Source organism: Colius striatus, chromosome 2, assembly GCF_028858725.1.
Source record: "Colius striatus isolate bColStr4 chromosome 2, bColStr4.1.hap1, whole genome shotgun sequence".
In the NCBI taxonomy this organism is placed as follows: domain Eukaryota; kingdom Metazoa; phylum Chordata; class Aves; order Coliiformes; family Coliidae; genus Colius; species Colius striatus.
The window spans coordinates 50474371-50502037 of NC_084760.1; the positions used below are offsets into that span (position 1 = coordinate 50474371).

The following is a 27667-nucleotide window of genomic DNA, read 5'->3' on the forward strand; positions in this document are numbered from 1 at the left end:
TTTAAGGTTGCCTTACAGAAGGCAAATATATTTAATAGCATATATACAAATTAACTGTTGGATAATGTTATACGAGACAGGAATATCTTTAAAGAAACCCTGAGCAAAAAGGAGGATGTAATTTTTATTTTACACTTATTGCAACATTACTTCTGGTATTTGTTTGCTATTTCAACTAATAAAGGAATATGTGAAAAAAACAGATGTTAGCATAAAACTGGGCACTCTTTCAATTTGCAGCTTATTTAAAATTCTAGAGACAAAGAGTTCTGCCCCATCAGCTTCAGAAATAGATGTTTAACACGGTAGAGAACAAGCCGAGACTGAGTTACCCAAGACAACTAATTCCTGTAGCAGAAAGAGTGTCTTCTGTCATCAAAAAGAGCCATCTGGAAGAGCATTGGCTCCCTGCCAAAAACAACCCTTTAACAACTGCTTGTCGTGCACTTTAAGTTATAACGTTCATAACGGCACAACCTGGAGTGTTGGTAGAGGTCCTATTGGAGGAGCAACGTATTCCTCCTCCCTCAGCAACCGCAAAAGGATGTTCTTCTTATTCTTTGGCCAGTTGTAAATGTGAGTGTTCTGCAGCCAGGTAGGCACGTGTTCCTGAAAAACAAGGGGGAAATAAAAAAAAATCCCATCAATCCCCCTGAATCTGTACCAGAACCTTGCAGATTCCATCGGGCCCTGCCAAGCAAGATTTCATTTTGTCTGTTCTAGACACTTCCCGTAACAACAAGAAATTTTAATTTGGCTTCAGAATTGTGTTTGGGTTCCCAAATAAATGAACTTCATGTGATCTCACAGCTTGCCTGTCTCTCCTTCTTTTCTGCCATCACGTTGGCTAATTTCACCACATTTCAAAGGGAGTCTGATCTCAATGACAGGCATCTAAAGGCTTGTGAAAATAAACACTGAGAAGAGAAGGAAGACATTTCAGTGCCCCTACCAGTGAAAGACTGCCACCTTAGTAGCTGCTGAAGGATTCACAGGACGTGTTCAACCTTGAGATGAGAATCAACAGGGAAAGAGCAGGACTCCAGGGGAACCTTCTCCCCCCTTCCTTTGCACCTACCAAGCACCGTGTCTTCTGGCCACCTCCTGAGGAGGAGGTTGAGGCTGATGCTGCACTTGAGGAGAGGCTGATACAGCTTCAGATTAGCAGGGTCAGACCTCCCCCACTCCCCACGTGGGACAGATGAAGCCTTTCAGAGAGATTTCCTAATGTCTGTTAACATAATGAATCTGGCAGTACCCTGGCCCTGGACAGTGACAGTGGGATGATGGAGAGAAGCCGGCTCAGGCCTCATGTTTCCATGTCTTCATAGCTTTGGGAGGTTTCCATATGAACAGCCTGGATGTGTAGAGGTGAAGAGCTATTATCATGCCACCAATTAAAAGAGGGTCAAAGACTGACCCTTGACCAAAATCAGCTCATGTCCACTGTAGAGATGGGGACTTTTTTTTTTTTGGAGAGCTTTTGCTGGAGACACTAGCACACAGTAAATTGGCAAGTAAGCAATATAAGCGGTCAAGAAGTCCAACACTTGCTCCTGGGACCTCTTATTTAGCAAGGCAGTTTTTATCCCTGTTAGGAGAAGCACAGTCCCTGTCAAACCAGTGGAGCTTGTCCCAAGAGGACAGAGAAAAAAGATGCTGGTGTGTACCAGGTCTCTGGTGCCTCACCAACGGTCTGCCCTGGCATGGCCAGGCATAGGCATAGGCATGTCCTGCCTGCCAGCAGACAACCTAGCTGCAGTCCCAATCTTTCATTCCCTAGCTTCATGTTTCTCAAATTGGCCATCTTTTACTTGTTCTGTGCAATTCTAAGAACCAGGCTGCATTGTTTCCACTGCTCAGGGAGCAGTTTGTGTTAATTGATGCAATCACTTTGTTCAATCTATAGGATTTATGTAAAAGAAGAAGGAGGTAAGTCACACAGGCACCTACAGACCCATTAGTCTGACCTCACTTAGGCTGCTGAACAAGCTTGGTGAGTGGGAGAAGTATCTATTGAGCCAGGCCTTCCTCATTCTCCAGTGGCTGAGAAAGTATGGTCAACGATATCCCCAAAGTCTAGGATTTCCAATGTTGCTCTTTTCAGGCAGACACCCCACCTCGCAGGGAAAGATCTCACAGTGTTCCTTTTGGTAGCAGCATGAATAAGATTTCTTGCCTCCACCTGCAAGTCTTTTTTTTTTGCATAGGAATGGATTTTATTTTTTTGTGAGCTTTAATTGTTTGTATATTGGCCAAGAGGTTAAAATGTTACTGGGAGAAAAAAAGCAAAGCATGTTTGCGTGCATGAGTACACCCTTTTTATGTAAAATTTGACTCTTTGCTAAATCTTGTTAAGAGCTATAGAAGGAAATGCAATAAAATACAGCAAGGGTTTACTAAATGAGCCCTCTGTCTGATAAGAAACTGCATTTTTTTGGAGGAAGGAAATGCAGTAGACATAGCAGGCCTGAACTTCAGTAAAGCATTTGATATAGCTCCACATGGGAAATCATTAGTTCAGCTTGAAAAGATGGAAATTAGTGAGAGAAATGTATATTAGGTAAGAAACCAGCAAGTGGGGATATAATGAGAGAGGCACTATATATCCAGATAGGCTCTGCGCATTTCTTCCAGAACTGCTCCTGTGGCCAATTTCATTTAATATACTCCATAATGAACTTGGTGCAAAAAGCATCTGCACACTAATCAGCACTGGCAATCATTTTAACTTGAGGGAGGTGTGTAGGGATAAAGGGGTAACTATAGCTGCCATTTTGATCCAGATGGAAGGAAAGTGAGAAGGGGCCTTTTCCTTGCCACGCAACAGCGGCTGTCATGATGGGTGGGAGTAATGGGAAAATGGTTACTGCCCTTTTAATTCTTTTTGTTCATCTGCGTATCTGTAAGCAGAGAGGAAATCCTCTCTATGTGCCATAGAGAGAGTATTTGATAACTCTGAGGATCAAACTGGCAGGCAGAGGGCATTAGAGCAGAGGGCAGGGCTGTGTGTCTGGGGCCGTGTCGGCAGTATGGTCTGAGCTCTGACCCTGCTTGCCTCACTCCTTGGCTGCCTCCACCCTGCAAAACGGAGCCTCCAGTGTGAGATAATCGTCGCGTAATGCTTTGATCATTGGGTGACCAGGTCAGGAGGGCACATTTCTGTGGAACAGCTTGATGTAAGCCTTCAGTCCGGAAGACTCTTTAGCAGTGTATGATGGGAAGCTGGAAATGTCAGTTCCACCTTAACTGTGTGTTGTGCTTTTCCCCCTCATTATTCACTTTCCTAATGAACATTCTTTGGATCTCCTCTTCCTGTTGGAGGTCGACGAACTTTCACATATCAGCAGTGCTTTATGATATGCTTTGTTCGACATTAACTCATCAAATAGCCACGTTCCTCAGATGAAACCTTCCAAAACTTGCTTTCCTGCTTTTTTTTTTTTTCCTGCAGTAGTGCTTGGATATATAAAGGACAGTATAAAAAAGACAAAATGAAAGTAATTTGCCCACCAACATCATCCATTTGTACACATATGTGACATTTTTCAGGTATCTCACTTCACCTGACTGCCCATAGGCTTCATTACACCAACTTGTTCAGGCTCTGGTGCTCTCCTTCCACCCATGATGTCCTCAGTTCTATTATCATTAACTAGTTAGATGAAGGTAGATGATGTACCAAAGAAATGTGCAGAGAAAGAGAGTGAAGCTTAATGGCAATAGAAAATGCTGATCTGCATAATTCGGATGAGAAAGGCATCTCTTGAAAAACTGAAAGTTGATATAGACTACAGAGGATGGACAGGAACGCTGCCTGGAGACTGATGCTTTGGTAGGAGCAGCTGAATAAACCAACCCTGTAAATTCCTTATAGCTTACTGTTTGACAGAAGCGCTGCTGTATGCTAAGTAGTTGTATAATGCATAAAGTTCAGCCAAAATTAACCTAAGTTTCTTGTCCTCCCTCAAAACCCAAAGGCAGCTATAGTGCCTGCTGGACCACTTCTCTCTGCAACCCTTAAGATGGCAAGTGGCTGCAGGCTGTATGGTCTGTGCACGTGGCAGGCACTCAAGAAGCCCCCAAGATTAGGAGCAGTCCTGTCCTTTCCACCCAGAACAAGCTGCAAAGACTGACTGAAAATGCTGACTGGTTCCCTGCCTCTGGTCTGCCCAATTCCCACCGGTGCTGTCTCACAGCTTTTCACAGTTAAGGCAAGTACCAGACTGAGATCATTCAGGAAGGGAGCTGAATGACATGAAATACCAGAGGTGCCTACCGCTCACTCTAAAGGACTTCATGTATTTGTACAAACTCAGAGACTTGTTTTCAAATTTCTGAGCTTCTGTGAAATCAGTGCCTCAATAAAGAACTCGGTTATGGCTGAAATCTGCAAGTACAACGGGACTTCACAGCCCCTGCAATTATTGATGGCATTGTTCAAGTTTTGACCCATTCCAAACTTTTGGCACCCAAATAGATGCAGAGAATACATACTCTTCCAGAGTGCAGCTGCACCTAGGGGTCAGATGACAGCTACCCAACAGTGCACATGGCATTTAGCGACAAAAAGTGAACACAAATACAATGGATACGTTCTACCTCTGGGGAAGATGCAATGAAGCTCTTTAACTTTTCTGGCCTTGTAAAACTCCAAGAGATTCTGCTAGAGTGAGGATGAAGAGATGGGAATCTGTTGCATTACTTCTTGTTCTCAAATGAATCTTCAAAACCAACAGGAAGGGCAGATGAAATTGCAAGTCCTAAAAAATCTTATAGTTTGCCTTTGATGGGCCCATCAAAGTTCAAGCAATGGCCTAGTACTTTAATATTTATTATCCTCTTTATTTTTATATTCTCAACCCACCCTCTTCCAGATCCTCACTTCACATCAGTCATAAATCTCTCCCATCTCGCTCATCGGCATTACATCTGGACAAAATTATAAAAGGGTAAATACAAAAAGCATGCTTGCTGAATGGATTGTCTCTCTCCACTTAAATTCTTTCAATGCTCAAGACTGTTTGAGTTTTAGCTGTACATTCATCATTGGAAATGCATTTTATGTGTTGATTTATATTGTGAGTGAAATGGTTTTTATTCGTATGTTCATAAACCTATAAACTTCTCATGTACAGTGTAGCTTCGGAGTGTTACTGGTGGGATATTAAGAACCAAGGAATTCAGGGCTTGGGTTTAAAGGTTTCATCTGGTACACTGTGATCAAAATAATACATGTTTAACCATGTTGCAAGTATATAGAATCATAAAATGGTAGGGTTGGAAGGGACCTTTAGAGATCATCTAGTCCAACCCCCCTGCAGAAGCAGGTTCACCTAGATCAGGTCACATAGGAACATGTCCAAGTGGGTCTTGAAGACCTCCAAGCAAGGAGGCTCCACACCCTCCCTGGGCAGCCTGTGCCAGGGCTCCCTCACCTGAACATTTAAATAGTTTTTTCTTATGTTTAAGTGGAACTTTTTGTGTTCCAGCTTCATCCCATTACCCCTTGTCCTGTCGCTGGCTACAACAGAAAAAAGGAATGTCCCAACCTCCTGACACCCACCATTTAGATATTTGTAAATGTTAATAAGATCCCCACTCAATCTTCTCTTCTCTAGACTAAACAGCCCCAGTATATATATATGAATGTATGTATGTACGTATGTTACCTTTCTGGCATTTGGAAAAAGCACAGGGATGAATCTGAAGTTCATACTTCCTTGTTGTATAAACTCGATCTGCATCTAGAACAGAACAAATCACCAGATTTATTGTTAATGACGCGTTAATTTTTCTTCAAATGCATCTGAATCCCGTGTGTAAAAACATTTGTTGCTTACTTAAACTGCTCTCCTGTTAAGTGATTTGATCTATTGCTGGTGGACTCGGTATCATTTTGTTTGGCCACTTAATCTGATTCTTCATTACTACAGAAAGGATACAGGAAAGATCTGTCAACATTTCTTGAGCATTTAGTTATGCGGTGTGAAATAATTGAGGATTTAGCTGCATTTGCATGAAATCCATCTAGAACCAATGAGGCTTGACTTGACTAAGGCCCCTGTTCAGTCTCTAACACATTGAAAGATTTCAGCTGGAGGCCAGCTCTGTGTCCAAGCTAGGATCCAGCCTGTTCCACATGTCCCAGCCCTGTGTCTGAGCTGGGACCCAGCCTGTCCCCCGTGTCCCCTGACGCAGGCATCTCGGGGCTGGTAAGGATCGCAAAGTACTGCTGTGTGGAATCAAACTGGGCAATCAGATGGGTTGTAGGGTGAGAAAGTCAGCAAACTGCAAACTGAGGGAGAAAGGATGAGCCTCACAGCTCAGTGGGCTCTTCTGGGCTAAATGCCCATCTTGTGACAGACTGTGGAGATGGGTGTCTGTGATCCCTCACTGGTCCCCTGCCACCCTGTGCCGCCCACGACCTCCCTTTGCAACTATGCCTTCACTTTTCAATTTTGCCTTTCAGTCAGCTTTACTGCTGCCTGGAAAAAGACCCTCAGTTACAGAATAGCTGAAGCAGTGGGGGCCAGTTTATAGGGAGGAAGGTCAGGCACTGTTAGATAAGATTGTGCTCAGGGCTATACAACAGGGCAACAAAGTCTCAAGAAGGTGAAGGAGGGGAAAAACATTGAACAATAAAGAATATGGAGAAATAAGATGAGCATGTTTAATAGGATTTTTCTTCCTCGAACCTCTTAGCAGATGTTAATGAGCATACGGAGCTGATGAGAGGGAGGATTAATGAATTCCAAAGGGGGGTGTTTAACTATGGGGATTAGGAAAAACAAAGCAAAGAACCTGCCATTTGGAGACAGATTTGTCTTTTGAGGAGACAGAGTCTTTGTTAAAGCAGCAAATGCATGTCCTTGCTTACCATCCTGTGGATGTACTTAGTATGTAAGCCGTGTTCATCCCTGTCCAGCTGGGATTCAGCCCCTTCCACATCCTGTTTGTATTTTGGACTGATTGCTATGATTATCATCACCGTCTTCTGTTAGGGAGAAAAGCACTTTTATGAAATTGGGAAATGCAGCGTATTTGGTAGAGGCAGATCGGAAATCTGCCAGTTTGTGTTCTAAGTGATCTTTATGTTCTTGGCAAACATGAGAGGATCTCATTCATTCTGGCAGGAAACACAGGAGAACTCGTACACTCGTTCTCCTCATTATTTCTCCAGATCTCATAATATAGAAAATCTAAATGTCAAGAGATATATTAGCAGCTACCAGTTTACAGTTGGAATCCCTGTAATAAAAAAAGCTCCTTTTTGTCAGTGTAGAGTGTCTATGTACACAGACAGAAAAGTTTTATCTTCAAATTCAGACCTAAATGTTTTCCAACAGCTTAACGTAAAAGTGCATCTATTTAACCATCTATGACTTTTTATACTTAAAGTCGCTAAAGGCAGTTGTCTATGGAAGCTACAGCTAGGGCTCTCGGCAACAGAAGCGACGACTTGTCTTGCTGATCTCAGCAACAAAGTGTGCAGAGAGGTAGGCTGTTGTGGCCAGCCTGGGCAGGTTTAGGGGTACCCAGCAGCTCTGTCCCACCTTGCTGCAGCGGTCCAAAGGCAATGCTCCTTACCTTGGCTGGGACAGCCCAGATCCTGCCTATGAGCTGTTTAATCCCAGGCCTCCAATGACCCCAGGTTTCCACAGAGGAGCCATACTTCATATCTGGGAAACGTCTCTCCTCCTTAATGGTGGCACGGAGAAGAGGCTCAGCAGATGAAAGCCTCCTACCTAGGGCCTGTCTTTCATCCCCACCACATCAGGACGTGTGAGGCTTCCAAGTCTGTGGCTCATAGTCATCCTGGCACCTAATTAACTCTTTCCTTCTGTGCAATATCAAGGGAATTTGCCTCACCACAGGGTCAAATACGGTAACGAGCCATTATCCCTTACACTGACTTAACATACTCCAGAATTACTTTTGCTTGTGCCTGACATGCATGTAAGCACTCACAGATGTTGAGGGTTTGCAGAGACATGCCCAGTTGCACACAATCCCCAGTTACAAGCTGACTCTACAGTCAGTGGAGGAAAACAAACATTTCTGGGGTGGGCAGTCAGAGAAGGATCCCCATGTGGAGGCAGGGACATACCAATCTCTCCTATTGACTGTGCAGGAGTTGCAAAGATCTTCCAGTTTGTATTTTAAGTGATAATGGCGTTCTTGGAAAAAGCAAATTCACCCTGGCCTCTAGTTTCAGTATGTCCATTACACACATTATGCCCAAGCCTAATTTGTTCTGATGAAAGCCCCAAAAGGCATGACTGCGTGGCTGCAGCAGAGGCCCCGAGCTGGCTCTTGAGTCAAGGTGTCTTGCTCAACACACTTAAGAAACCTCTGTACTCCTGTCCCAGATGGAGAGAAGTTGGGAGAAAGGCCCTCCACTTTCTCATCCGATTCCCAAACCATGGAGATCTGACATCTGTGAGTCAGAGGCCCAGTGGTCACCCAGCAAGGCATGAATCAGCGGAAGCCATCCCATGATGGCACATGTCGAGCGGCAGAATTGCCAGTTTGTGTCCTGTGGTGCTGGTGTAATGGGACCACTACGCCTGATCCTAAAGGAGACATGTACTTGCTGCTTAGCTGAACTTCACAGAGGAAGTTGTTGCTGCAGGGGACTGCAATGGCAGCAACATAGATCTCTATTTTACTACTGCTTAGATAAAGTCTATCTAGTCAATAGAATGTCTAGTTTACATATAGGATGGTTTATCCAGAAGAACTCTTCAGTGTTTTAGATAGCAACGTAAAAGCTACGGGTGAGAAGCAGGAGGAACATTAGCCACTGCTATATGGCCTGGGATGAAATACAGATATCATTTTAACCAAGTATAGCCAAAATCCACTGTTTAAAAATGAGATGGAGGAACAACTTGCCCAATGGCAGCTTCAGGCTGAATCTAACAGCCAGCATTGGAATTTGGCAGGAATGCCAGGATTAGCACTTCATTTCTTAAAGAAAGAGCTTTGAGACTCTGCCATTTCTGTAGGGGCAGGGAAAATGATAGTAGGGATCTGCATTTTGATTCTGCTCCTGTTGTTATTAGAATAATTAAACCATTTTCCTCCGGTCACCTCTGCCATGAACAAGATGAAAATGCCTTTACATACATCACCTAGGTAGCGTTCCATCCACTTAATGATGTCAATACCGCGTACCCTGTCCTCAAACATATCAATCTGCAAGAGAACAGAAGTTTGTGGTGAGCGTACTTTCACCTTTCCCTCCCATGTGGTGACATCGAAAAGGCACCTGCTCTTTTCCCTAGTTTCTAACCTAATTCCCTGTAGTGGGTCTGGGACGGTAGTGATTTTCCACAGCAGCTCCTGCAGTGCTGTGGTTACTGTTGATATCAACATTTTTTGTTAGGAAACAAACGTGCCCATGCGCAACTTCTCCCCTTTCCCTTCAGAGCTGGATGGACACCCAAGGCAGGTGGAGGGGGGCTGCTGCAGGCACACACTCCTCGGGGATCCTGCTCAGCCACCCATGTGACCAACCACCCTGCCCCAACAGCTCCAACTCCCAGGCATTTTTTGCTCTATGAAACAACAAACAACTGCTGACAGTTGCAATGTTTGCAAAATGGCTCTTTAAATACCTCATGAAAGTGGATGGCTGCCCACCTTCTCTATCTCTATAGCTTTAAGTGTCCACTATTTCTGGCTGCAAGGATATATACTGAGTGTCAAATTTTAGTTTTACATTGAACTAAAGTTTCAGGTTCTGTGGTAAAAAATCAGGCAGGTCACTGATACTAGGTGCAGAAAGCCAGACTTCAGTGACAGCAGAGGTGGAGAACTTCACGGGACTGAGTATGACCACTCACCCCCCTGCATGCTCAATAATCCCAGAAACTGTCAATCAATGACTATGACCAATGGAGTGACTATTAACTTCTCCAGGAATTTGATAGAAGAGTTGTATTCTGCTCTCAAGTCTTTCTTATTCCGTTTTTGAAAGTAGAGAGCGTATTTGCCTCTCTGCTTTGGGCTGTTTTGCTGTATTTATTATTCTACAGCAAGCTCCAAGAGCCGCTTGTCCAGCAAAGGTGCTATTAATGAGCCTCCTACTCCGTACCTCTATGGTGCCCAAAGCTTTCTTATGATTGGAGACAGTACAGAACAGCTGGAGAGAAGTATAATTGCAGTCTCTGGAAAGAATCTTTGGTTCACGAAAATAAATAAGCGTGTGCAAAGCCCCCCACTGAGTCTCATTCAGTTTAATGATAGCCACTTGCTTAAATGCTTTCCTGAATTGAAGCCAAAGAGTGAAGGTTGAGGGGTCAGATAGCATATGCACTTGAAATAAGAAAATATGAATCATGATTTTGATGAACACTGAATCCTAGAGTCTCTGTGGATGGTTCCCTCAGAGAGTGCTGCTACGATGAAGCAAACTCACGAGAAGTTAAAAGAAAAACTGGATGGCTTGTGGGATTAGACAGTAGGACACAGATCTTTTCAGGCCAATGATTTTAGAATCCCTTTTAAAAGTACAACAAAGCAAATGAAACCATGAGATGGGCTATTTCATTAACCTGTGTGAAATACACTGTATTTTAGATCATTTTTTTAGCAGAAAAGCGTTCACATCTGAAGAACCAACAATGTGATAGCATTGCAGAAAAGAAAGTTGAGATGGGATGTGCATGAAAATTGACCTTTTTAAATATTGATATTACAGATCAAATATGAGACAATGTTAATGGAATGGCTTACAAGCCCTCATACTATTGCCCATCTGGTATCTGCTGTCACAAAATGAAATTTTCCAGCCTCATTATTAAAACACATTTCAAATCATAAAATCCAGTTAAAACACGAGCAAATGAAAAATCAAATAATTCAAGTTATAACTTTTACAGCTAAGGCTCATTCATTCTATTTGTACTGTTTTTTTTAACCTACAAGACTGTAAAAACAGTTAAATGACAGTGTGTTGCTTTTGCTTTTTAACAACAAAATGCCTCTTTTCTCCTCTGGTTGAAAGTCCATTTTGTCCAGAAGGAAATACTTACAGCAGTTTGAAATCCATTTACAACCAGGAAGTTCACAAATTTCATAACCTCCACGGCTGTGTCCACTGAATAGGTTATGAAGACCTTGCCTAGGAGAGAGAGCCCATATCAATACGTGGTACATTGAAGTACACCATTTGGAGGGTGAGACTTTGACAGCCCTCCTTGTCCACTGTGCTATGGGTTCTGCCCACATATGTCTCTTTGGATTATTTACAAAATGCATCCAGGATAGTACAGTGGCTTGGCATTGAACTTAACTCCCCAAACAGAAACCTTGTTCTAGATTGAAGCTCCTTCTGCCTTGCCACTGGCAAGCACCCCTGTGGAAGCTGCAGCAGGTAACATGGTTCTGCTGCTCGCCCTGCCCTGCTGCCACAGCTGCTTCTTCCCTGGCCTTCTGGCATACACGAGGTTGGGCCCTCACCCAGAGCTTGTGCCGCCTGCACCAGCTGCAACCAGCGCAACTTTCCCCTGGACCTCACTGACTCGACTGAGAGTGGAGCCCCTGCATGTGCTGTACTGCCTCACCAACTCACCTTTCAGCAGCATTAACCCCCTGTGCAGGCAGGACAGATGGCTGATTACAGCAGTGCCTTCAACTGTCCTTGTCATCGTGGAAGAAGTTTTCTTACTAATGAAAGAATCATGGATTTGCAGGTCAGGGTAAACCAGCTGGCTAATCTAATCCAGCTGTGCATGGATCACAAGTGACACCATTTTATCTGGTAATTCCTGTGTCTAGGACACATTGACTGATAAAGTAGGGTCTATCCCAGACTGGTGTCTGGTGTCGTAACTCACTCGTACAGGCCAGACAGGTGCAACTCCCTGGATTTGAAAGGTGATTTGCAAACTGAAGAATAAAGGTAAAATCAAAACCTCGGGAGAGACGTGGAGGATTCTTAGCAGTGGTATCTATCTCACCCGCTAGCCAGCATGGCACTGAGAAGGAAGCCAGTTTTCTGAAGCTTGGCCTTCCCCTAAGAGTTGCAAGGTGATAGCTTTTCAGGGGCTGGTGGCAGGTGAGGCACCTCAGCTGGTGCCTGCACTGCCCTCAGCCCGCAGTGTGGGTTCCCAGACCAAAGTCCTCCCCACTCACCAGGTCAGGGAGAAGCTCGACATATTTCTCTAGTTTGGGACAGACAGAAATGCTTTATCCCTGAGGCTTTGTTTGTTGTTAATCTTTTACTGTAAGCTTCAGTGCCTCCTGCCTTGAAGGGACATCCTGTTTAGCAAGAAGTCATGAAAGCAATCTAAACAGTATTTATTTTTTGTAAACAAAACAACAAGCAATTAATGACAATAATGTTTTCAGGATTCAAGGGGATAATTCCATCCCACCAAACGCAAACGCTCACACCCTACAGATGTGATGACACTCAGTATTTTCTTTCCTTGTTGACTTTGTGTTTTAATGTTGTTCCCCCTGCTGTCTTTCTGCCCCCTGGAGCTTTCCCACCTAAAGCTGTCAGGCTGCGCTGTAAAATCTTGCAGAGAACAAAGTTGCTAACCACTTACGCAACTCCTCGGGCAAATTGCTTGTTCTCAGAGTTCCCTTGGCTGCAGGGTTACTGAGAGGTCTCGGGACAGCAGCCGGAGATGGAAAATTGTCAGGACATGCTTCATCTAGGCCACATGCCTTGGGGGGCAGCTGACCGTTAGGTAGCTGGTTGTAAAGCTGGTTTCTATAAAGAAAAGCAAGCAAGGATTAAAAAAATTAATTCTTTTTCAGGTGAAATTTGGGTTTGGTTTTGTTTTTAATAACACACTAAGAACTTTATCTGCCCACTGGCTAGGAAAATCTCTTGGAGAAACGCTTGGCTCGGCATTTCTACTTAGTTGTTACAGCATCTTCTGAAAGGATACCTTGGTGACAGTCTACCACAAGAAGCAGTTTATTGCAGAAGCAACATTAGCCACAGGAAGTAAATGCACTTCACAGCCGAAAGCTGTTAAGCCTGCAATTAGCAGAAGCAAAGGCTGTTTCTGGGTGAGAAACGGTGCTATGTTGTGGATGTTGCTATTGCACCTATGGGAGCATGGTGGCATTTGGATAACCTCTTCCCATTATCTAAAGGGTGCTTCATCACAGCATCTCAGGTGCTCTCAGGATGTCCTGTGCTGCAGCACAGGAGGCACAATGCAAGGCAGGAACTGGGCAAAATGAGTGTACAAAGGGCACTCCACCGTCAGCTCTGTCACAGCTTGGGAGGCTCTCCAGTTTTGGACAAAACTCCAAGTTTTGCTAATGGGAACAAAGTTAATTTCTTGACAAGCAACAGGAGACCCATCGAAGGTTTCTCGTGTCAGGGATCTGCACTGCAGACCCACAATAACCCTGCCTAACGTCTTCTCCGTTGTAACAAACAGAGAGAAAAGGGTGATTTTAGGAAGCTTAGTAGTTCTTGTCCTATTGCACTTTGGCTTCACAGTTTAAGTCAATAGGAAAGGGGAATCTAGAGGCATTTTTACATGAGGTATGTTTTGAATCTGCTGGGTTGGATCCACTGGACAAGCATTTCTCTGAGAGCTTTTCCCCACAGAGCAGTGACGTTTAGTCAATCAAGCCCACTCTCTTTTTTTTTTCTCTTCGTTCCTTAAATGAATGATGACAGGCTGGTCACAGCATGTTTGCTGTTGTCACATTAAGATTTGGTTTATTCATTTCGGTACAGATGTTTTCTGTTACAAAATACTCTATAGGCAGATATTAGCAACATATAACTGCTGTTCTTGGAGTCAGCATGCGAACACCAGCCATGCAGCCTCAGGAGAGACCCTGCAATATTCTGAATTTCTTTGAGCGGAATAAAGTACCAAGAAAAGCAACACAGACCTTCAATGGCTGCAAAAAACTACCCTGAGGCTAATCTACAGGCCTTCCCCAATACTTTACCTTACCTTACAAAGGCTCCAAAAATCAAAGTGTGTATTTCAGTTTTACTACCACAAAGGATATCCACTGTTCCTCAGTATTTTTACAGCTTCGTACAAACTCTTCAATGCAATCATCTCTGCTAAAGGTACTGCCTTACCTTGCTGTCAACTTTGCTGTAACAGCCCCTAACTTTTCACAGGCCAGAGCAGTGCAGTATTTCAGTTGTGTTCTTTCTTTGGTCCCACCTGCTCTCACAGTTTTCTGCCAACCGCCCTGTCACATGAGTGGCCATTTTCAAGCACAGACGCTTGTAAGTTTAGCACTTCTAAAATTCTTCCAATGCTTGAATAAAAATCGTCAAATTTCAGATATCCTCAATACCTGAAGCTTCCATTTGTCTTTGGGTATCCGAGTCCAGAGAAAACTCTGTCTGGATAGTGTTTCCCGTCCGTTAATGACATAATTGTAAGGAGGGAGAGATAAATTAATGTTTGAAAATAGGTCAAAAAGCCCTGGATGAAAAGTGCTAGACATGTGGTGTTTTGTTACTACGAGAAAAATCATAGAAAATGCTGCAAACTGCGATGAATTTTTTTCCTCTCCCTTTTTCTCCGCCTTATAGAAGAGGCAAGAAAGAAATCATTGGACGTCAATGACTGAGGCATCCCAGGCTGGTACAGCATAAAGCTGAAGACCACAGTGAGCTGCCAAATTGACCTTTGGTCTCGAGCAGGAGAGCTCTATGGTTTCAGATGAGATATTTTTCAACCCTTCATCCCTTTAACCTTCAGGCGTTTATCTTTCTTAACGTGTGCATTTCAGGGAGCGCTGTAACAACATATCAGGTATCTGGCTTTGAAGTTCTCTAGGGTAAGGTCAGGCCCCCGTTGGGTGCAAAAGAGCAAATAAACTACCCAGCATCTTGCATGTACTCCTGCAGCTGGGGCATGCTAACATTACAAGGCTTCAGAATTATTGGTTGAAAGCCCATAAAATCAGATTAGAGGAGCTTCCACCCCACACCACAAAACCCACCCCCACCCCTTCCAAGAAGGACTTACGGGAAGCGAGGTGGGCCAGGGGAGGAGCATGTCCTCTGGGGTGGTCGGTCTGCAGTGCCCTTGGGAGCATGAAGGTTTGAGTAATTTGGGATGACTTGGTGGGCTGGGCGGATAGCTCTCATGCAAGGTCCAGGAACTGGAGGAAGCGGTTGTGATGGATGTGCAAAACGTTGGTAAGGAGGTCTGCCATCTGGGAGGGTGAGAAAATAAAAAGCACTAATTATCATTTCAGCCAAGACATTTTTGCCTCAATGTGTGTCTACTCCTTTCCAGGCACATCCTCCTTCATGTCTGGGGAAACTGAGCAGTGTGAAGGCATCTGCAGGTATCTCAGTTTGAAAGAAGCCAGATGAAGGAATGTTTTACAGCCTGAAGTTTCCCATTTCCCGTTCACACATGGCATGGTACGGATCCCCACACAGGGCTGGGCTACTGGAAGAATTGACAGTTAAACATTCAGGGTTCCTTTGTCCCTGCGCTCACCATGCCTTGCTGGTTTTTGGGTTGGTTGGTGAGATTTTTTTGTGTGTGTCTTTTAATTTTTTTTAAAAAAATTCTTTTTGGCAATAGCTTGTGAAAATGAATCATCCCAACATTCTCATGAAAGTAGATACAAAATCCTGGAACAAATCAGTTTGCAACACTAAGACTAAACAGACTGTGATTATTGTAAATGAAAAGAGAAAAAATAATCTCTTGGTTTGTTACTCCACCCTGTATAAATTTTCTGCCTAAGCGACCTTTTAAGGCCTTGTTGTTGCTCCTGTTGCCATCCAGAAGGCTGCAGGGGAAGCCCAAAGTGACAATTTTGCTCAAATGATTCTGAAAAAGCCTTACTGTTGTTGGCTGTGCACACATAATGCTATTTAATAACTAACCTACAGTAGAACTCTTGGCATAAACTGAAAGAGAAAGCAATGTAAGCTGTTTGTTTCCCAAATGGGGAAAACATTTTTTTTGTTGGTGGTGGGGTTTTTTTTTTCAGTCTTTCTGCTTGCAGTTTTCATTAGGCAGCAGCTCTGTGCACTTCCAAGCTGCTGTGTGCAGATCAAAGTCCAGCCTGGCAGGGCTTATTAGCGCTGCATGATTATGGCGTTATGAGCTGGCTCTGAAAGCTGCAGTACTCAAACACTCTTTTCCCCTCCCCAGACTGTTTTTTAAAATCCCTTTAGCTATTTTCGGGTCATGGTTTCCTTTTCTAAGCAGCCATGAGGACTACAAATTTTAAAAGGGGAAAAGAAAACAAAGCTTTGATGAAATAGTTCAGTTCCAAGAGCCAATACTTAAAAAAAACCCACCCCCAAAACTCATCCAACCCCACAACTGCAATGACATTCCCAATGAAATTGTGAGTCGGCAACATTTGTTGAGATTGTTTTAGGATATTGTGCTTGAGACTGTATTTGCTGAGAATGTTTTAGGAGATTTTCCTGCTCCCTCTGCTTCCTGCAAGCTCCTGCTTGCAACAGGACAGGGTGAAAGAGTCTGGGAGAACAAAATCAGAAGTAAATAATGGTCTTCTCATGGGTTCCCCACCACCAGTTCTAGGGAAGGTGGCAGGGCTCTGGTGGGTTCAGTTTGGTTTACCTTTTTCTTAGGCCAACATTTCACCAGCTTTCTTTGGATTTATCTGATGCTACAGTGTTTTAATGGATGCAGTCACTGCCGTTGAGAAGCACAGCATGGCCAAGCGTGCGTGCTAGCACATACCAACAGCTCTCACATATAAATATCTGAAATAATGGTCCCCGGGCACATCGCATTGCTGTGAGGATTTCTTTGACTTCAGAAACAGTTTTGTTGTTGTATCTCAAATAGCAGGTGTCCAGAGCCAGCTTAGAGCCTACAGGCACAATTGTTGTTCCCTGGGAGAGGCCTGTTGCAACACATAAACTGCAGAGCTTTGTTGTGGGTTGCCACTGCCCAACAATTATCTGAGACCAAGGAGCTGTCAGGAGGTGATTTATGCTGTACCGGGAATGTGAGAAAAAGAAGTACAGTTGCCAGCTTCTTGGTCCTGATCAAATCTGCTACAGCCATCTGAGTTTATTTTATTCTTTTTGCCCTCTGGATATAGTTGAAATGGTAGTGTGTTTTTTTTTGTTGTTGTTGTTGTTCTGAAGAAAGCCTTTCAGAGTTCCTGCTGTAAAACAAAATGGCCTCATTCAGTAAATGTCCTACTTCTCACGATGCCCATGTGTGGAGGAGGTAAATGGAGGTAAATAGTGAGGAGTGTTGTGCAACTAGTTCTTTGTCTACTGAAAAGAGGTTAGAAAAGAAAACCTGAGGACGTTTTGCAAGTGTTCAGCTGTAGACAATGATGAAGGTCTGTCTGTAGCCCCTTCCCCTTTACAAAGTTCCAAGATCAGAGGTGAAAACTGAGGCTCTGATACTCTCTCTCTTTCATATACCTAGTTATAGCACATGGCTGGAATGACAAGACTCCTTAAACAGATGTAATACAAATGCTGTGGAGTCAACAGAAGACTGTGAGGAAAAAAAAAGGATTATCAGAACAGGCCTGCGGTTTTTTGTTATAAATCCAGCCCGAGACGGGACAGGATCTCATGAGTCTAATGTAATATAAATTATATTAAAACAATTATATTGCTGTTGAACGTTCAGAGCTCACTTCATAACAGATAAAAATCTCAGAGACTGAAAGGAATACTAATTAATAGCAGGCTGTAAACTGCGTCGTAGTCTCCAAGAGCCAAAACACCCATATTGATGGAGTCACATCAGCGCTCAGCGATACAATCACCAGCAGCTGAGGGGGCTCCATTTTAAGTAATGGGCTTTCGTTTCAGCCGACAACAGGAAAAAAAATGAGGATGATGGATGTCACGGACTTTTCACATAGAAACAAAACACATGGGTGAGTGTGGTCATAATGCTGGGAGACACTGTTTACAGAGATCAAAGGTAACCTTCTGTCCTGATTCTGGCAGGAAATTCTCAACTTTGGGGATCCAAGCGGGAGCAAGGAAATCCAAGAAAACAACAGGAATTAAGTTGGTATAGGAAGCTGCTGAATGACTGATGCAAGACGGAAGGAAATGACTAGAATATGAAATAACAGCAGGGAGAAGGCTGTGCATGCTCAGCATGACAGACAAAGGCTAGCTTCTAGGCAAAACCATTAGCCTTCGTTTGATGAGTAACTGTTGACCTCTAACTGTCTATCTGTCTCAGAATTTCTGCATCAGAGCATCTGGTTGTGTAACACGGAAATCTGGAAATAGAAAATCGATGGCAAATAGATGCTTACAAAAGTTAATAATCACATGCCGTGTGTTGCCCTTAAGTACAATGCCCTGGCTTGGTGAATGGTGGCTGTGATATCCCCAGAATACCTCCCCTGGGCTACTCACATGGGTCCTGGGGTTGCTGCTCTGCTGGGCAGCGGTGCACAAAGCAGCCGTGGGCCTGTGAGGAGGCGTTGGGATGGGGCAAGCGCTGGCATATAGGGCACTGCTGATGCTCGGGTCCAAAAAATTCTCTGGAGATCAGTGGTCCTGGGAGGTCCTGGGAGTTCATGACAGACATCAGCGGTAATGGAGGCTCCAGGTGCCTGATGCCCATGACATCTCGTGACTGGGAGTCGCAGCCTGTGTCCGCAGTCCCCAGCTCTGCTGGGGGCCTGTTTGCTGAGAGTTGCTGTGATCGTGAACTCCCCTGGCTGCTCTCCTCCAGCGAGTCCTCGGGAGCCTCAGACAAGCTCCGCTCTGATTTACTGGAGTTGTGCCTGATGTCAGTCAAAAGCTGTGATCTTGGCTGCGTGCCTGGTTTGTCCATATCTACAAGATGCATCTCGGAGGGAACTACTCCAGCTATTGATTCACCGGGGGAGCAGAAGTGTCTGTCTCCATCAGGATCGGTGTATTTTGGCCACAAGCTGCTGTCTGGCTCCACAGAGGGTGCTGGTTGATGACGTGCTGGTGCTCTGCAGAGGCATAATGGATTGGCTACAGGCTGAGGCATTCGAGCGACACACAGTCTCTGGGACTCCTCACCCTCCATATCCTCTCTGGAGGGCCGCAAAGACTTTTCCAAGATATGTTCAGGAAATGGGGACCACGGCATGGATTCATCCACTTCAACTGGTATGCTTCGACTCACAAAAGTGCCTGAAAAAGTGAGAGAAGAAACACTGTAGATGGACAGCCATACAGACAAATGCCTGTTCACAGAATCGTAAAATCACAGAATGGTAGGGTTGGAAGGGACCTTTAGAGATCATCTAATCCAACCCCCCTGCAGAAGCAGGTTCACCTAGATCAGGTCACATAGGAACATGTCCAGGCGGGGTCTGGAAGATCTCCAAGCAGGGGGACTGAACACCCTCCCTGGGCAGTCTGTTCCACTGCTCCATCACCCTCACAGTGAAATAGTTTTTTCTTATGTTTAAATGGAACCTTTTGTGTTCCAGTTTCTTTCCCTTACCCCTTGTCCTGTCACTACATACAAAAGAAAAAAGTTCCTGCAGCCTTTCCTCATAAAGAAGATGCTCCAGTCTCCTGATCATCTTGGTGGCCCTGCGCTGGACTCTCTCCAGCACTTCCCTGTCTCTCTTGAGTTGGGGAGCCCAGAACTGGACACAGGACTCCAGATGAGGCCTCACCAGGGCAGAGTAGTGGGGGAGGAGAACCTCCCTCGACCTGCTGGCCACACTCTTCTTGATGCATCCCAGGACGCCATTGGCCTTCTTGGCCACGAGGGCACATTGCTGGCTCATGTTTAGCTTATTATCAATCAGGACTCCCAGGTCTCTCTCTGCAGAGCTGCAATCCATCAGGTCAATCCCCAGCCTGTCCTGGTACGTGAGGTTGTTCTTCCCCAGATGAAGGACTCTACACTTGTCCTTGTTGAACCTCACAGGATTCCTCTCTGCCCAACTCTCAAGTCAGCACTCAAAGACTATAAGTGGGAATATTCAAGGGCAATATGTATTCTTTATATTTTTGTGTTTTGTAGAAAGGCAGGCAGAAAACAGCAAGAAACATCTGGCTGCATTTTGGCCAAGCAAGAAAGTAGAGGGTTAGTTGGAGTGTGGCTAGCACAGGGTTATAATTTGGACTAACCTGACACAGAGGCCATTTCCAAGTTTTGTATTCGCACCAGAAACGAGAGTCAGCTGCCTTACTGCAGGGCCAGGATTTTCCAGCAAACTGGAAAACAAGAGAAAGGACTCTTGTGAACATGGTAGAGTTTCACACAGGCAATACTCCTAAAATAACTCTATGTCAGAGACTGGAAAAGAAGCACTAGTTAGAGTTCTGGAAATCGTATTGCGCAAAACAGAGGCTTTAATGGGATTTCTGGAACTTAATGTCCCTGCTAAGACTGGAGGGGAGAAAAGCATATGAGCTATCTCTCAGAGGTAATTTCTGCACCTGAAAAGAGCAGGCTCCTTAAGTCTGGAGGTTTGTTTCAGGCCTATTCCAGGGAACACAATCACTTGCAATTATTTTACTCTGGACCTTCTAATAATTGCTTCACACTGATGCCTTGGATCTAAACTTCACCATACACTTAGATGAGTAATTTCAACTCGGAAGTGTGTTTCCAAGTGTTCCTGCTTATTTTATCACACCGTTTCATCCAGCTTATTATCACAGGGCTGTTGTTATTGCAAATTATTGAAAATTCAAAGACAATTTAGAGAATGTTAATTACTGTTCCCTTTTTTTACCCCTTCTTTTGGAACTAGTTTGAGCCCAAACATCAAAATGACATCTTCCTTTTTGGGGTGCTGGAAGTAAACTTGGTCTAGTCAAAGTGATCTCTGATGATAGATGCCTCTGCTCCACCTTCACTCAGATTGACAGCAGCAGTGGTGGGTGAAAGCTGAATGGGCTTCCAGAAGTGCAGCCATCTTCATCCTCTCATATAGGGCCACAGATTAGTTTGCTGCCGGTAAATTTTATATGTTAGTGTGGAGTATAAACAAGCTCAGTGCTCATAATTTCCTCAGCCATTTTCCTTCTGTCACATTGGAGAAGCTAAAATCCCAAGGAGGGGAGTTACCAGAGAAGAATGGACTGAGCATTCAAACAACAGGAATGATGGGGTTTGGCAACAAAATCTGTCTGTAAAGCCTGTTAAAGAAAGTAAAAATCAAAACAGTGTTTGAGGAGCTTTTAGCGACCCAAGGATTTCTCCCAACTTCAATCCCAGTAGCTTGAACAGAAAGGTCAAATGATGAAGATATTCAAACGACGATATTAAAAGCAGTTGAACAGGATCACAGAGAGGTATAAGGCAGTGTCCCAGCCTTTACCCTCGCTCTCACAATGACACTGTAAAAGCAAACGATGTGCCCCATGCTATAGGGCAAGAGTGAGGCTTTACATTCATGCTGATCCGATTAGATGACATGTATTATTCCCTGAAGGTACCTCTGGCACAGAAAATTCTGGACGTAACATTTCCTGGGAAGTAGGATAAAACCTGTGCTTTGCTGCTGGGCTGCAATGTAAATACTCCTCCTCTGTGTAATTTAAAACCCATCTATGCAGAAGATTTACCGTATATTCTTACATACCCTATGTTACAATAAGTGCATCCACAGGGAGAGTTATCCTGGGATAATTACAGTGGGATAATTGCTCTGGGAAATTTTCCCATGTAGGCAAGCCCTCAGAGCAGCTATTAGTTGCACCAACACAGCGAGCCCACTGCTGCTCTGACAGCTGCAGTCCCCTGCGTGAGAGCAGTGGGTCTGGTGCCAAACCAGCTCCTTCGCATGCAAGCACCCAGGCTTGAAATCCTGACGGTCAGTTCCCCACCACTGCACGTCTCTCCCTGCGATTTGCATCCCGTTTACTCTACGCCACGTCACTAACGCCTGCACTGCTTGCTGAGTCATGGTTCCCTGGCAGTCATAACCAGTGGTGTGACGGGAAAGGGAAAACCTTGAGCTCTCTCTGTCAGCATGGGAGCATAACTGGGACTTTTGCTATGCTGTCCTGTGTGTGGTGGTGGTGAAACGTCCTTCACCTGGGACCTCTGGCGGTTTAAATGCTGACTGCCCTGTGGTGGTGACTCCCTAGGACAGCACAGCGTAAAGTCAGATTTACATGAGTCAAGGTGTAAAGCTGCTGAGCAGTCCCCCATCAGGCTTAGAGAAAGTCAGGTGTCACACTCCCTGCAAGGCATCTGCTTCTTGCTCACCTCAACAGCTTTGTAAACCTGACCCTTGGATCACCTGACTTTGAAGTGTCTGCTCAGACACGCTTCAACATGTGGATATCCCTGTCCATTTGCTCGTAATGCGTGTGAATGACGTGCACTCGAGTAGCACAAATCATGCTGCAAGCTCTTACTCCCTCCACTGAGCATCTCCAGAGAGCTGGTTCCTTGTGCAAAATTCACCCTGGTGTTCACAAAATGCAAGCTCAGCTGTGGAGTACCGGGGTACAGCTCCACCTCTTTAGCCACATGTGTTGGCTGAGCATCCTTCCCACCAGATACAATCCTTATAGCAAATAACCAAACGTGGCTTTTCAGGAACAAAACTTCAATGCTTCATATGCTGTGACACTTTGATGGTCTCTGAAGTAGCCAGATCAAAATGCTAGGAAACACTTTGAACTCAGATCGTCTATATTCAACAGCCTTTAGTTTAGCACCAAGACAAGGAGAACAGATTTCTGCGGTGAAACAGAGAACTTGCTCCACAGCTCAGTGTAGTAATGGGGAATCTCTCTGTTGACTGCCTTAGGTTTTAGATTGGATGTCAGCTAGGACTTAAAAGTTACTGCATTCCTTTGGTCTCTTCATTTATTTATTTATTTAAAATTTCCATTGCTGACATCTGGCTACCTGTGAAACGGATGAGGCAGAGACTGTGTGGATCTAATGGAAGGCACATCAGGGAGAGAAAAAAAATCAGGCTTGTTTTCTTCAAGTTTGTTATTTAGTGTTTTACTCTGCCTTTTAGAAAAGGGATATTAGGACTTTTACTAAATTGTATTGCAATTGATCAGCTACCGAACTCTTCAAATGGCTTACGTCAGAATAGCTTAAAAAAGTCCTTCCTATTAGTTTCTCCCTCTGAAAGGGTAAAGGGCCTCTTTATCTCTCAAACCAATACTTAAATGTCAGCTTCATTTCCTTCCTATACAACATGAGTTAAACAATATGAAAATTACTCCAAATATCTGAATAAAAATAGTTTGGTCAGACAGAAGAGAGGGACTTCACTCTATCACTTGTGTTTTCACCTGCAAAAGCTTCTACATTTTAAAAAATACTAATTTGCTTAAACTTTGCTGCAGGATAGCTGAGCAGCAAAAGCTGAGCTTTGATACACACACAGACCCCCTGCTCCCATGGGGCTGAGGTAGAAGCACCCAGGAGACGAGTGCTTTGGTGTAAAAACAGACACATCGCTACAAAGCAGGAAGAGTGACTTCCTCCTTCTCCTCCCTCAGTAGCTCTGGATGGAGAGAGAAGCTGTTACAACAGCAGAGCTCTGCCTATAGAGATGGCCCCGAGGATATATTAACCCCCAGGACACGCTGAACGCTTTTTGAGTAGTGCTGCCAATGCTATGTGGACAGGAATTCCCGAGAGAAATCCCCACACTGCTGGAAATGTTGCAGATGATTCAGAAACATTCTCCTCCAACAGCAGTGCTTCAGGACATTGTTTCTGCTCTGCTGAAGATTCTCGGCTTTCGGAGTCAGACCCGGCTCTAAGCCCATTATCCTGGTTTTTTAAGTTGCCTCATGGTGCAGAATTTCATTAGGTTTCCTTTGATTTTTCTAGTTAGCTCATGCTGCATATATAGTTATGCACAGAACAGAAAAATCACTCACTTAGATCTCCTCTGTTGAAGAATTAGGGTAAAGGAATGCTTCAGCATATTGCAATACCCTCAGAAACCTGTAGCCTGACCTCTTGTGTTTTTTTTTTTTTCTCTTTTTGGCACAGAGGCTGCTGGGGAGCAGAGATAGTGTCCAATCTTATTTCCAAACACACTGCAGCTTCAAGTGAGATCGTGATATTGGCAGAGAGATTTGAGAATTTAATATCCCCCTTGCACATATGACTATGCAGGAGATTACTGATAACCCACTGAAGCTGTTGCATATATTCCTGCTTGTAATAAAGAGAAGAGGCCCTTCCTAAAGGGACAGAGTATGCAGGCCTGGATCACTCCCAAAAATGTTGAGGGAACTCCTTAAACCACCCTTTCTCCTCCTCTTCCTTCCCCTGCTCATATACCCAGCTCTGTAACGTACATTGATTAAGCAAATAATCTTCCCTGGGTGGGAGCACAGTGACCCAGGCTTCTGGGAAGAAACTCTGTCCCACTTCCCTTTGGAGGTTTCCCAAGCCTGGAGAGGTTCTTCCAGTGCTCCTGCCAAGGAGCCTGGAGGGAGGCTGCCCGGCCCTCCTGCTTGTGTCCAGTCACTGCTGGCAATGGTTGCCTTTGGGAAGCTGCAGGGAAAGCATAAAGGAAGGAAAAAAAATTCTTCTGTAGTTTCGTAGAGAGGGGCCTGAGCATCCAAGTTTGAAGCAAGGGCCAAACTCCCTTAGAAAACATCTGATGGAAGCAAGGGATTGGCAGGGTAAAGGAAGGGTGTTGGGCCTGGGCTCATCTGTGCAGTTTTCTTGTGGCTGATTGCAAAATCCATCAGGTATTTCATCTGTTTCCCAGCACGAAGACTTGTCAGGATGCGCTCTCCCAAAACACACACTAACCATCTATCTGGTTTTGATTAGAAAACTTCTGTCATGATGATACAGAAGAGAGACTCTGCAACCTGAGCATAGCTGCACTCCCCGTCATTTCTGGACAGGGAAAAAGTATCTCTGCTCTTTTGATCAAAGTTATATTGTTAAAAATGAAAGTATTAGGATGAGGAAGAAACTTCATCTTCCTTGGTGCACAATGTACAAGGGAAGGGGTTTTTATTCAACAGTCATGGCATTTCTGAAATGGCACGAGTATAGATTAAGGCAAAGCTGAGATCACAAGGAATGGGGATGGACATGAATTTCTTAATTGCCTAATAATTCCTGTGTACTTTGGCTGAATCCTTTGATATCCCTGGTGCTGCTGATATCCATCTGCAGGATGGGAGGAAGTGGATGCAGAATTTGCAAGCTGCTGTGAAGAAGCACTTGTTGAGATTGCAACAAATGCTGTTGCCATGGGGCCAGGTAAGTGTGTGTAAGTACATCTGCCTGAAGTGCAGCCTTCTCTGAGGAAACACTAGACACAACTTTCTTCAAAAAAAGCCCAGAGACAAATCCTTTTAGGAAGAGAAAGTGCAAATGTGGCAACTGTTTTGGGGGTCTATAACCTAAATAAACACAGCCAAGGAAATCCAAGCTCCAGAGTTTCACACTTCATCCATGAAGAATTTTGACTGTTGTCATCACCAGCCCTCTCCCTTGGGAGGCAATGTGTCACATTCTTAGCCCTGTTTTTAAACTCTCTAGGGCAGATAATGTTTATTTTTATGACTTCTGAAAGAAGTAGAAAAACTATATGAAAACAATGCTCCTCTTCCACCCTGACTACATGGTTACTCTTACATATTTTCTGCATCCATGGCATGAAAGTCTACATATGCCAGAATAACAAAGGACATACACCCAGCCCTCCTTGAATGGCAAACATTACGTTCCCTTTTTCAGCAATGTTGTTGCACTGGGCAATCCATGGTGCAAAGGCTAGCATAGACAGAATATATTTTGCCTATTTAGTGTAGACTTTGATAAGCATGTGATAGTATGAATGCAATGCAGTAAGTAGTAAGAAATTGGAAGTGCAATATCATCAAGTAGGATCCTTACAAGCATGTGACATATAGGCAGCACTCCCTGTCAGTTGTCTAATATTTGTGAAACATGAAAAGGTCTGCAATGACCTTAGGTAGCCTTAAAAATGTGCTTGTTTTCCTGAGATTATTCCCCCCTCATTTCTGATGTTCATAAAACTCACATTAGGCACTGAATAATGCCCAAAATGGGCTAGCCCATGGTCCAGGGACATCTAAAAATCCTGGCACAAAATTGGGGTTGGATGAGGAGGAAGAGACCACCCTGAGAGGTGTAAATCTCCCCAGCCTGCTTTCCTATAGCTTCCTGTCTTACATTGGAGCCTCCAGTTCCTAATAAGGGAGAAACTCTGATATTTCGTGGGGCTGACGTATCCCTCATCCCTAATCACTCTCCCTGCTCTGCAGCGCGAGGGCTGCAGAGCGCGTGGGTGGTGGGAGGGCTCAGGGAAGCCTGGGGGACCTGACGTGCCTCCCTCAGTTGGCGTGAGAACAGCCTCGCTCACTTACTTTCATGAAACGTGCAGAAATGTTTATGTCTTTCAGACATGTACCCAATGCCAGACTTCAAAAGCCACTGCTGGGGGTGGAGGGCACTGACAGACACGAACACCATAATTGCACATGCCTTGTTTCCTGCCTTAGAAAGACAAAAAGAATCCCTCCCCCCCAGAAAAAAAATGCAACAAAAACCAAACAGCATGCTTCAAGACGTTGCCGGTGCTGAGCCCAATCTCAGAGGCTGACGGCATCGCAGGCAGCAGCACAAATGGTTGATGCTTGCCAGCAGCCAGTGGCCTTGACACTGGCCCTGCCGTCCCCACTCTTCACACTCCCCCCTCCAGTGTCACCCACTGTGGAGTCACAGGCCCAGCCAGGCCCATGGTGGCAGGGCATCTTGCCTGCCCGAGACAACACGGACATGGCCAGGCTGGGCCTTGAACCTGCCTGCGGATTGCAGGAAATGAGAATTCCTGGTCTGATGGTCACTGGTGGCAATCGAGGATTGGTAAGATCGGGCCTGCTGTTCCCGTTGCCCAGCTCTATAAAACCCAAGCACTGAGTGACATGGGAGCAGGTGATTTTATCCTAATTTAAAAAAAAAAAGCTACAGGCTTGTTCCTGCTGTTTCCATGGCAGTACCACAGAGGACAGTGCACAAGGGCTCTGTGATCCTGTTTTCTTCACACTTTCCAGCCACCTCTCCCTCACAAGGTCCATACACCATCGAGGAGAGGAGAGGAGAGGAGAGGAGAGGAGAGGAGAGGAGAGGAGAGGAGAGGAGAGGAGAGGAGAGGGGAGGGGAGGGGTCGGCCAATGAACCACCTTGAACTTGCACAGCCATGCAGGGCGTGAGCGGGATCAGGCCTGGCTGCCAGGCATTGCCAGGCAGCTACGTAAGTAGGCAGGACAACATTTCGACACCAGGCGTGTCCATTCCCAGTGTTTACCCCCAAACTCTCATGGTTTGTTTTATTAAAAAAAAAAAAACAACAAAACTGCATTGAAATGGCCAAAACATGTTGTAACCATCTGTGAAACTCAAGCTATCATTACACAAGAGAGGGGGAGAAAGGGAGTGAGACAGCAATTTGAGGGGAACCCCCCCCCCCACCGGGAGGCAGAAGTGGGTCAACAGCTAATTACAAACAGGGACCAACAAAGGCAGCTTCTACAACACTTCTTACCTTGTGGGTGAGGGAGGCTCACGCTGAGCTGACGGAGGAAAGCGAGAGGGCTGGCGTGCCTCCTGCGCACCCCGTTGCTCTCTTGGTCTCCTTCCTGGGCCGGCTGAGTTTGGTTTTTTTTTCCTCTTTTACGACACCCTCCCTGCCTCTCCCAGGTAAGCAGCAGAACTGGCTCTGCAGCAGGAAGTGGAAGAGG

At 44.8% G+C, this 27667-nt stretch overlaps 1 protein-coding gene across 1 annotated transcript; it reads right to left on the minus strand.

Annotated features, from left to right (window-relative positions):
• On the minus strand, positions 1-27667 carry TRAF3IP2 (TRAF3 interacting protein 2). The gene is made up of 10 exons (XM_061990520.1): positions 27472-27667; positions 20069-20155; positions 18359-19114; positions 14985-15174; positions 12564-12730; positions 11043-11131; positions 9133-9201; positions 6881-6997; positions 5673-5747; positions 1-609 (listed from the first exon to the last, which is right to left on the minus strand). Exons 2-10 carry the CDS (start codon positions 20082-20084, stop codon positions 463-465), a joined length of 1626 nt encoding a protein of 541 aa, XP_061846504.1. The 5' UTR covers positions 20085-20155; positions 27472-27667; the 3' UTR covers positions 1-462.

Coding starts and splice junctions, on each gene's coding strand:
- TRAF3IP2 (XM_061990520.1), bottom strand. Junction 15,175..18,358: donor GCAGCAACCCCAGGACCCAT/GTGAGTAGCCCA, acceptor TCACCCTCCCAG/ATGGCAGACCTCCTTACCAA. Junction 610..5,672: donor TTTTTCCAAATGCCAGAAAG/GTAACATACGTA, acceptor CTTGTTTTTCAG/GAACACGTGCCTACCTGGCT.